This window comes from Morone saxatilis, unplaced genomic scaffold (assembly GCF_004916995.1).
Source record: "Morone saxatilis isolate NCDOM2014 unplaced genomic scaffold, NCSU_SB_2.0 Contig5, whole genome shotgun sequence".
Lineage (NCBI taxonomy): Eukaryota > Metazoa > Chordata > Actinopteri > Moronidae > Morone > Morone saxatilis.
Window position 1 is genome coordinate 4516754 of NW_023340095.1, and position 11829 is coordinate 4528582.

General features: G+C 44.6%; 1 protein-coding gene across 1 annotated transcript; it reads left to right on the top strand.

Moving 5' to 3' along the window:
• Window positions 1-1457: 1457 nt before the first annotated feature.
• On the top strand, window positions 1458-11823 carry LOC118339465 (insulin-like growth factor-binding protein 5). The gene is made up of 4 exons (XM_035677110.1): window positions 1458-1791; window positions 10360-10565; window positions 10814-10933; window positions 11681-11823. The coding sequence occupies exons 1-4, from the start codon at window positions 1458-1460 to the stop codon at window positions 11813-11815; spliced, it is 795 nt and encodes a 264-aa protein (XP_035533003.1). The 3' UTR covers window positions 11816-11823.
• The last annotated feature ends 6 nt before the right edge of the window (window positions 11824-11829 follow it).

Here is an 11829-nt window from a genome sequence, read left to right on the forward strand (position 1 = left end):
GTGTGTGTGAGAGAGAGAGAAAGGGGGCATGTTAGTGGATTCCCCTTCTGGCCCCATTTGTAACACAAATGGTGTCCAATGGAAGCAACAGGTGCAGGCTTTAAAGGTGACCTATAGACAGGAGCAGGTATCCCTCTGCCTGTTATCTTAACAAACAGGAAAAAAACTAACCAGTACGGAAAAGCTGTAAATTAAAAAAATAATAATAATAATTGCAAATCCATTTTTCTGTTCCAATCTTTATATAAGTGAGTGATTCAGTAATGGACACACATGTGGTCGTACCGGTGTAGAGCAACAAACTTTTTTTTCTGTTCCATCCATGAATGCAAAGCAGCGCTGCAGACTTGCTCCGTCCTACTTTTCCTTACTAAGGATATTCCATTCAACCCTTGACAATTAGGCACTTATGACTCAAGTAGGGGGGTTACCGATGATTTATGTTTTATGGCCACGGAAGAATCATGATGTAAGAAAATGATTTTTCCTTCAGACTTCAAAGCTTCAGATCCCTGGATCTGAAATTCGCACATTATTTTCTACTGAAGAACCAACTGCGATCCAGTGAACTGTCAAAGTTGGTGACAATTCATTTCAAGACTTGTCCTGAATAAAGTTTGCAAAGAGGTTTTTTTTGTAAATCTTGGACAATGTGTTTCTAAAAAAAAAACCTCCAGAATGATCTCACCCAATGAAAAAGACAAAACTTGGTTTGAGGTTGTTTGACAGAAGTGGTCCTGCTGAATATGAGTGTGGATGAATTGTGGAGAGTGAAAAACTTGCAGTGTGGGGGCAGTTTTTTTGGGGGGGAGGGGGGTGTGAAGGACAGTGAAAGCCTGCAGGTTTCTGAAGAGTGCTCTGCTGAAATGTTTTGATGAGGGTTGCGTTGCTCTCTGCTGTTGCCTCTTGCACTCCGGCATCAGTTCAGCCTTCAGGGTGAAAGAGCGATCCTCCTGCTGCTGAAAAAAAAAAAAAAAGTTTGGCCGCCTGCCAAGCCGTGGAACAAGTGCGCCTCCCCTCCCTTCCCTGCTGTTTAACGTATTCATAGTTAGGGGTTTGGGCTCGGCTGTTTTTAAAAAGGCAAGGCAGCTCTCAAGTTGATCAGTCTGCTCAGAAAACTTGTGGTGGAGAAAGTACTGGAGTCCAAACTGAAGGGGAGAGAAGTTGAGATTTTGTGCAAGGAACTGCCTTGCTCTTGCAGAGGACAATATCTCGGGAGAAATAGCACATACATTTGAAATTGTTCATTTGAGCTCTTTTTGCGCGGTGCACAGCGCAAAGCCTCTAATGAATGTTTTTTTTTTTAAATAGATAGTAACACTGTTGGATAAAGACTCTTGGCTTTAGCTTTAAAAATCGGATTATCTGACTGAGGCATTGTGCTCATTAGACCAGTGTACTTTTCCCCCTCCTCTTCGCATTTGAGGTTTATGCTATAACTGAAGAGAACACCAACAATGTTTCTGAGTTTTTGCCTCTTGGTGACATTTATCTTGGGGCTGTCCGGGTGCTTGGGCTCATACGTGCCGTGCGAGCCTTGTGACCCGAAGGCGCTGTCCATGTGCCCTCCGGTCCCGGTCGGCTGCCAGCTGGTCAAGGAGCCGGGCTGCGGCTGCTGCCTAACGTGCGCCCTGTCTGAGGGACAGGCGTGCGGCGTTTACACCGGGACGTGCACCCAGGGCCTGCGCTGCCTGCCGAGGAGCGGGGAGGAGAAACCCCTGCACGCCCTTCTCCACGGCAGGGGAGTGTGCACCAACGAGAAAGGATACAAACCTGCTCACCCGCCCATAGGTAAGACGCGCACCGGCTGGCTGGCTGGCTGGCTGGCTGACTGACTGACTGGCTGGCTGACTGAATGCATGCTTAGGACCAAACGATGAAAATGTGTGCGGCTGCAGATGAATGCGCATCAGTGTAAAAGGACAACAGGGTCTCCAGTCTCCTCTGAGGATCAGGGTTTGATGATGTCCCATGTGGGGATCCACTGTGTGCTGTTGTGCTATTGTGTTATCTAGAAGGGATTTTAAAAAAAGAAGCCCCATAGAGTATATTTCATGTCCAATCAATTCCACAAAAATGTATGAAATGAGATTATTGGTCATTTTCCTCCTGTTGCCTCCTCATCCAGGGACCCCAGGTGGTTCCCTCTCCTCACCTCCTCACTGCTGTGGAGCGTGAGCCGGTCCCGCTGCTCTCTGACAGACCGTTTGTTTGACAGATGGTTTGAGGTGCCATCTGATTAACTTTTATCCACAGCCTTAATTAAACTGGCTGCAGGAGCTTATTCCTCCTGTCCCCGTCGGGTTTGCGTCGGGACAGAAATGCAGCCAGGACTGTCTCCGCGTCCAGCTGTAGTGCCGCTGCAGCGCTGAGCCGCTCGCAGTATGAATATTCATAGCGATAATAACACAAGGTGTACCAGCACTTTGCGGTTGTGCGGGCGGATCGACTCTCCGCTGCGGTGAACGCGCATGCTGTGTCCCGCCTGGCTGATCTGCGCCTCCAAGTGCGGGAAGGCGGCTGTCAAAATTGCGGTCCAGCAAGACCCAGAAGGGGCTGACAAGGATCCAGGCAGTCGATATTTACATGTTAAAGCAGCGCGGATTATTAAACGCGTTTCTCTTTAGAGGGTTCAACGTCTCTGCTGTTCCCCTGACGCAAATATTCTCAACCGAGTGAAAAACTTTTGGAAAAGCGGTCTGTGCATTACATTTATTGTATTTAAGTAAGAGGAAAAACTGTGGGAACCCCTAAAGTGGAGCCTATTCTGCAAATTGCCGCCTTTAATACCCACTACTGTAACAAGTGTCTGTCAAACCCCACTATTTGCCAGCGCACAGTTGGCTCTCATGTCTTTTTCTCTGTTTTGCGCCTTTCCAATATCATTCGCACCTAACTGCTTGAGACGTGAAATCTATCCCGGCACAGGGGAAAAAGGCGCACTGTGTAGATTATATGGGAAGGAATGAGGTGCCACTCCACAAACTTCGGGTCTTGTTTGAGCGGAATTTCAGATCTGCAGGCTACCCCTAGCGTGGTGTTTAGGGTCGGATTACCGCTAAACCTGCATGCGTGAGAGAGACGCGAGAGAGAAAAGAGCGAGAGACAGAGAGACAGACAGAGCTGAGCCAATTAGCCTTGAATGATTTAAGACATTTCTTGGTGTAGTAGAGAGGTTCACTGTCACTCAAAGTTTTAGCAGCTTGTCAACAACTAGATAAGTAGGTGGTAACCACAAAGGTTTTGGCTACACGCCTCATTCTATAAAATGGGCTACCACTGGGCTCATTTTGGCTGTTGACAGAGTCATTGGCTGTTTGCACCCAGTGAGCAGCCCTCACCTCTCCTCTTAATGACTTAACAGAACAATGTGGTTTGTCCCTGAATGCCATTGTTCCAAAAATACCCAGCAAACCTTCTGCTTTGCAAAGCATTGATCACTGACTGAAAGGTAGGCAATTAGTTCTCAGTGTGTGAGTGTGTGTGCCTGCTTCAAGTGTGTGTGAGTGTGTTTGCTCACATGTATACTTGGGCGGGGCTGTGTGGGTGTCTGGGTGTGCATTGTGTGTGATTGTTGTGAGTGATGGCACCTCAGGCAGTTTTGTCTCACTCTGGCTTCGAACACACACACAGACAGAACCTGACTTTTTTGTTGGCCCACAGAGGTAATCAGAGCATCTTTTCCTGCCTCTGGCAGTGCGTTCATTGCATGAGCGCTCAGTCACAAGGCAGTGATTCAACAGAATGCCTCTGGCTCCCTCTTTCCTCTGAAGGGCCTTCTGTCAAACAGCTCTGCTGTGATGGGCACTGGTGAGGTGAGCTTCTGGTTTCCTGTGGTGTGGGGTTGCAGCTGTCTGTGTGCTGCACCAGCTGAGCAAGGCAAACACAGGGAGGAGGAGCTCAAGTGTCTGCGACACTCAGGAAGCCATGAGAGCTGCAGCCTACTAAATATTGACTGGGGCTGCCAAACAATGGGAGAGAGGGATCTTTGCTCTCCCTACATTCCACCCCCCTCCTTCACTGCTCATGTAAAAAAGGAATCCTGGCCATCACTGTGCGTCGGGATTTGTGTCCCAACAGCGATGCATTAATTCACGTTTGCTCCTGCACTGTGATCCCAGGAGTTGCTCGGATTGTGAGGCACAGGAGGTGGTATGTGCTTTGGGGGCACTCAGACTTTAGCCCCCGTACGAGGGAATCAGCCCTGGAAAGCTTGCCAACAGATATGACTTCATAGCTCCTTGTCCCCCAAGCTTCTGAGAGGGCCTTATGTTTTAACAGATTGCTCTTTGCCAAGAAACAAAAGATGATTAGGGAGTGGTTCCAAATCCACAATACTCCACACACAGACAGAAATACTATGCCCCTTATTAGCATAGCAACAGGAAACCTGGTGCCTTGACTGACAACTTTAATACTTTACATTTGTCTTGGCTCTTGTGTAGATGTAGAGTTATTTCAGCCACAGCGACATTTTGAATAGTTAGTGGTTTTTTGTCATGTCACATGTCCTTGTCATTGATATTTACAGTCATGAGTAAGTCAAGCGACTGCAGACTTCTGATGCCTAATGTTTGCCAGAGAACTTCACATGGTCACACTGTTGCCTTCTCATTTCTAAGCACCATGCAGAATCCCTTGTCATCACATACTCTCAGTAAGCTATACAACTTTGAGAAACCCCCATCTGCTTTTTCCATGTCCTCAATGTCACTGACACAGCTGGTTACTGGGTCGTAGCTGAGAAAACTAAAGCAAGTGGTAAAGCGCTGATTCTCGCCGACCGTTCACTTAAACTAATGACAACCAGCCAACATACTCTGTCTGCTGTGGACGTTGCGTGCTCATACAGACATGCCACGTTAGATATAGCTCTCGTCACGTGTGGCCCCAGCTGCCCGACAGCTTCATGATGGGCTTATGCGAAAGGAAAGACTGTATTTGGCTTTCCATCCGTCTCACCTTGAACATCTGAGACAGTGCAGTGAAAGCTTAGCATGCTGCAACTGATCTGTTGCAGGTGCTAGGGAGAATTATTTGAAAGGTCATTTTGTCAAGACATCACATGAGAACTTAAAGAAAAAGCATGCAATTCCTAGAATATGCGATGCCCAGAAACTGAGAGAACCTGTTTTCTTAGATATGACATTGATACTATTGATGTGGAACTGGATTTGTCTGTGCATAGCATTTGGAGGTACAGTGTGGTCGCAGGGACAGTGTACAGCACTGGAGCTGTTGCTGGCAAGCACATAACCTCTTTGGCACACTTGCCTGATTTCTCCCAATAAAACTTTACAGTGGTATTTGTACAGCTTATTGGTCACTGACACCTAGCCTGCTGGTGGCAACAGCTGTGAAACAAATCAGCACTCTCTGGAGTCTTTCTACGCTAGGAGCATGTGATTTAAAAAAGCCAGGGATGGCCACATGCTGGGCTTTAAAATTATGTCACATATGTTTACACCTGACCTGTGTACTGTAATCTCACCTCTAACACCTGGTTACATGCTAGCATGGTGTGAGAAAGAACCAAAGTAATCCTGTGTCTACAGAGGAGGTTTTTAAATTTCAGATTGAAAGTGCAGTACAAAATAGGCGTCTTGGCCTTTCTTGGAAAACAACAGAGGCTCCGGTGACTTCTCTGAAATGTTGGTGTGAGACAAGTGAATCTTTTATTGTGCCCTGTTCCGGTAGGTAACCTCATCTTTGGTACCGAATAGTGTTTCCTCCTAAATACTTAATTATAATATTTAAATTGTTAAGGCACGAGAAAAAAACCATTCAATATCAGAAATATGTTATTTCAAATGGTGCATGCATCATGTTACGGAAACAGGCAGTTAGCTCATTCCCACTATGATTCACACCATTACATTGAAAACCCTACGAAGAAAAGTGTTGACCCCAAATTATTGTTGAAGTCAGTTCTTAGGCCACTGTGATGTTTCTTTTTATGCTGCTTGGAGATCATCTCTGTACAGTACATCCAGGAGCGCTCAACTCTCGCCAAAATAGCTGCTTCTGCCACTGGGGAGTTAGAACATCGTCACACCCAGCAATTGTGTTGTGGTGATGGTGACCCAAAAAGAGGTTGCGTCCGTCCGTGCGGCTTGTTGAAAACCCAAACCCAGATGTAGACCTCAGACCAAAATTAGGAATGTACAGTAGAAGGGCCATGTGCCTTACTCTGATAATGTACTTCTCACAGGGCTGGTTGCAACATGGATTGAGCATTTATTTGCACTGCAGAAGCTGTAAACAGGCCAGAAAGTTTGCTTACCTACAGCAGCATTTCCCTCTTGGAAAGATTTTGCATCCTCTCATAAGTCCTGTTTTTGCGATTTATAATCCTTGAATTGTTCTTGTTGCTATTTATACCATGCATTCAGAAAAGCAGGAAACTTTTTGATTGCAATGAACATATTCTGTGTGCACAATACCATGGGAACAGTTATTTCCTGCATTTTCAGAAGACCACGAGCAGGGTCAAACAGCAGAAATTCCATAGAAACAACAGGACATAAGGATCAAAACATAATTCATTTTACACTTGAGGGTGGTCAAACTAAATTATGGACAGAGGTCCATATTTTCTTCCTGAGCAACTGGTTTGGAATGGAGCCGATTTCAGTCACCAGTTTCTCAGTCTACTCATGTAACCAGGCTTTGTACACTGCTGTCAAGTCATGTGCAGAGGGTGTATCTTATTGGATTTGATGGATGAAAACTGTCACTAAGAAAATGCAACTGTCCATCCGTGCCATAATGCCTTACTCTAGTGACACTAACCTTTTCATTGTATCTGCTAATTATTTTTGCTATGCTACGTAAGAGTTCCAGCAGTGGTCACTTTGCCACAAGTTATTCCTTTGGTCAAAACAACCTAACTTTTGTGCTGCTGCACACACACACCCCCAGTGACTTGCACAACTCCACTGGTTTGTTCACACCTCTCTCTCTGCTCTAGAAACTGCAGGGTTATCAGGCCATGGCCTTGCTTTCAAATATTAAGTAGTGGAGACAGTCTGAGGCTGAAGGATGGTTTACTAACGTGCTGCTTTATATGACACAGGCCCTCAGGCTCATTTATCCCTACATTATCCTGTCCTACCCCCTGTTGAGATTAAACAGCACCTTTATTCACAACTCTCTTACATCTTGTAAAGATGTAATTTCAGATGCAGCACAGAGACTGACTTAATCAAAGGCAGGACATAACAAACGTGGTGTAATGCTGGGAAATCCAATGAAAGGTGAGAGAATCTATTGTCCAGGCTTTTTTGCTATCTAAATGGTATTATTATAGTCTTAAAGATCCAGTGGAGAGAAAAATCCAAAGAAGGGGTAGCTTATCTTTCATGCTTGGACTGATGCCCGTAAGAAACTTGGGATATTCATGAAGCATAATTGTGTGCAGATGTTAATTTTTAAACAGAGAAGTATCAGGTGCACCTCCTTTGGCTACTCTGCTCCTCTCGTCCTAATGAAATCTTTAGCTCGAGCAGAGAGAGAGAGAGAGATAGCAGCACAGCTTTGGGCTCAGCTGAATGGAAGAGCTGCACATGACTTGGCTCACTTGGCTCCCATCCAGCATCTTGGCTGAGTTTCAGGAGTTAAACACAGACCCTCTAAGCCTCCTTTACAAGCTGGGTACCCTGAGCATGGAAAAACTGAGTTTTTGTGGTTGCACCGGAGAGCCCACTTCAGAAAAGATGATTTTGGTGATTTTAGTGAGCGGAGGAGAAAAGAAGTCAGACACCATTGTCTGTGCAAACGCTACACAACATTTAAAATGCAGATAAAAATCTTTTTCTATCCTACATTTCTAACATCATTGTCTAATGAGACATTTTGTCAAAGTGACTGACTTGTAAGGTGAAGATAATTGATGTGCCATGGCTCAGACCTCTCTTAGGCTGGCCATTTATATTCTCAAATACGATTACACATGTAACAAGAATGCCCGTTAAAAAAACAGTCCTTATTTTCGACGGCATATTTCGTTGCCAAATATGTGGCATTTTAATCAAGCGCCCTGAGAAATTATTGGACTTTACAGCAGAAATAAAGAGTTTTTCCACAGTGGTCACATGCATGGTATACATAGGAATGCTTGTTTGACGTATTTATTTATAGCAAGTAATAGCCTCGTAGTCTGAGCGGGGAGACACAAGGACATATCTAAACACAAACCAAGGCCTGCCAAGTCATGAGTTGTGAGATTAATTTCAAAGAGACGGCAGTGCAGCGCAGAAGCCAAAGACCCAATTCTGGTAATCACCCCCCCCCCCCCCCAGAGACTCCAGACGCTCATGCTGTGTCAGGCTCTTTGAACATCAGTTTCTCGGAGCTAGTGTTCTTGTTACATCTCAGTGCCTTTCCCTACGGTGGCTGTGTACTAACAGGCCAGTCAGCAAAGTTATGGCAACTTGTTAAATCATATTTTCAAACTTATTCTCTCATGCCCCAATACAAGAATGGAAGTTGATTTGTCTTTCAGCAGCAGTTGGCCTATAGTCGGCAGCCAACATTCCTCTCTGGTTCAGTGCGTCTGGCCCTGTGCACCACGGCGGGTTTCCTTGTCAGATAAATATAACCAGGGTCATCCACTGGCACCATTGCTTCGGCCAGTTGGGGCCTGGCAAAGTCCCCACAATAACTCTGTACTTATGGTACAGCTAAGCCAAGGGGGGAGCTGAGGGCTTCTTTCTGTGGCCTCAAAGAACCTCTGGCTGGGGGTCTAGGCTTAAGAGGCTGAGCCCCAAAGATAGGAGGCTGTGGGGGTGGGGAGGTGAAGAGGGGGCTAGGTTAAGGATAAAGGACCTCAACCTGTGAACATCCTATCAAGTTGGACTTTCAGATCTCTGAGACTGCAGTGCCCCCTGGGGGTGCTGAAATGAGTAGAAGAAGTGCATAAAATGTGACAGAAATGTACAAGCATTTATATGAGTCCACAGAGCAACTGGATTTTCCTTAGCTTGACATTTGAATCAGTTTAATGTGGGACACGTCGCTATAAAGTTACGACACTCAGAGGCCTTAGTCCCTGTTGAAGTTTAGCAGTCCAGATAACGTGTTAGCAAATTTTCCAGGCACAGTGTAGGCAGCCATGCAAAATGTGATGCATATTTTCCCAAGTTGTAGAGGTCTGCACAAGTACGGACTTCAACTAACTTTAAGACCAACATGTCTCACTGAAATTCTGGATATATTCAGCTCTAACATGTCAAACATGAATGGATGTTCAGGAGTGACTTTTTTCTTACTTTTCATAAGAAGGAGGTCAGAAGGTGGGGTTGTGTGAGAAAATGTGAGTTTAAACTCCTGTGTTCGCTGTAGGAGTTCATCAGCTGTTGATCCGAGCTCCAGCCTCCCCTCCTCTATAAACAAATGGGAAGAAACAGTTGGTGGCACAAACCCCGGGAAAAGCACCTGGTATTGCACTTATGTGGGAGGGACTAAGAAGCTACAGAACTTCACATTTATTAATTATTTTTCAGTGACTGTAAAATATTGCAAATATAAATAATATCTCTACATTCTACTCGTTTTTCGTAATACTTGATTATAGGTCTATGATGTCTGTTATTAGAGCAAACATTACCCTTTACAGAGACATTTTACATTCCTGAATTTTATGTTCTCTTTGAAATAAAATTTGAACGCTCGCTTTCTTGTAAAATAACACTGGAGATAAAATAAATATGGTAACATTCCAAGTTATGCAGTGAGTTTTGAATACAGATGGAGATCTGTAGTTTGGTGTAAAGCATTTTAGTTGTTACCAATAGGCAGCTAGTCTTTGTCTTGTCAATGACCATTTTACCAGAAATGGAACAAAACATGGGACACAATTATTGCACTGTCCCACCTTGCACTTGATTACATCTAAACACCAAGAAAGATCTATGGTGAACATAATGGAGCTTTTAGCAGCTAAAGAGACAGATTTCCCTCGGGTGTTGGTGGAGACCAAAACAGAGCTGAAATGAGACTGAATGTTTGACTTTGCTGCATGGACAGAAACATGACTCCAAATGAATGCTAACGCCGCTAACTGTTTGCTAGCATGTAATATGTTAATGTTGCGTTTACAGCTTGTTCTGAGTTGGAGCTTTAAGTGAAGCAATTCTATCCAGTCCATTCTCTTCATTTACAGCAGATGGCAGGCACCACTTGCCAGCCAGTGCCAAATACTTTCTCACATTATGTTTTATTCTATAATAAATTATCTGCTACACATTGGCAATTAAAAATACACATATAAAAATGTTAATGCATTAATGTGTAGCTGCGACTTGGTTATAGGTTTAGAAATGTGACATTAATTGACCATTTTTTATTTTCTCGGTGCAGATCGTGAGTCTCATGAGGACGCAATAACCACAGAGATTACAGAGGAGCTGCAAGCAAAAGTGCCACTCCTTCCCAAAGACATTGTGAACAGTAAAAAAGTCCATGCGCTACGCAAGGAGCAGAAGAGGAAGCTCGGCAAGCAGCGCTCCATGGGCTCCCCCATGGACTACTCCCCTCTGCCCATCGACAAGCATGAGCCAGAATTTGTAAGTGTTCGATGTCAGTTTGATCCTGTATCATTTTTAAGGCCAGTATGTGTAGAATTTGAACATTTCTGACTTTAGTGACCCCTAGTGGTAGGACACATTTATTTTGAGGTTTGGATTTAGGATGGTGTGTCTGTTCCTTTGCTTAGCCTTTGAACCACCTCACACAGCTGAACACGTTGTCAGCACAAAATAACCTCTATTGACTGTGTTGCGTGATCATATCTCTGTGCTGTCTTTCCCCAAAGGGTCCTTGCAGGAGAAAACTGGATGGGATCATTCAGGGAATGAAGGACACTTCTCGTGTAATGGCTCTGTCTTTGTACCTCCCCAACTGTGACAGAAAAGGATTTTTCAAGCGCAAGCAGGTCAGTTTTCTTCAGAAAACTCTTTGCACTTCCAGACACCCTTTGTCTGTGCATCAGTATCTTGTTTAGACTCGTTTACTCTTTTCCCCACCATTCAAAGTACTGTACCTTTAACGTTCGGTCACACCAGCAAATACACCCACGACAATTTGTGGCGAAATAAGTTATTTACAATCGCCAGATCAGTGGATTCACTTGAGGGGGTGAAGTAAACTTTAACCTTTTCTTTCAATAGTTTACTGATAGTTATGAGACTGGAGTCAATGATAAAAAAATATGTCCGTTCAATAAACTGTTTTAAAAGCAAGCCAGTTTGAAGTTTAGTTTGAAGACCTGCTGTAAGATTGGAATTTCCCCATTGTGGGACTATCTTATCTTATCTTTTATAACCAGGATTGCGACTGACTTGTGCTAGCCAAGCGGCAAATTAAGCCAACATGGAAATAACAAAGACTGCAGCCTGGCACATAACATGGTTTTGGTTTCTATAGCTAAATTACCCTGTTCATGACAACTATATAGGGATTTGTCTGTGTCACACATTTAAATTATATCAGGGCATAAAGTTATGCATAATTAAGGGCATGGCCATTTTAAGTGACAAGTGACAAGTGGGTGCCATCACAGTACTGTTAGCTGTTTTCAGTAACCAGGCTTCATTCAGCCCGGCTCAGGTTACCCTCACCACATTTTCTAACCTGTATACTTGTTTTCATTAAAATTCTAATCTTGTTTTCTGGCCCACAGTGCAAGCCATCTCGCGGCCGCAAGCGGGGCATCTGCTGGTGTGTGGACAAGTATGGCGTTCAGCTCCCTGGCACGGACTACAGCGGAGGGGACATTCAATGTAAAGACCTGGAGAACAGCAACAACAACGAGTGAAAAGGGGCGGACCA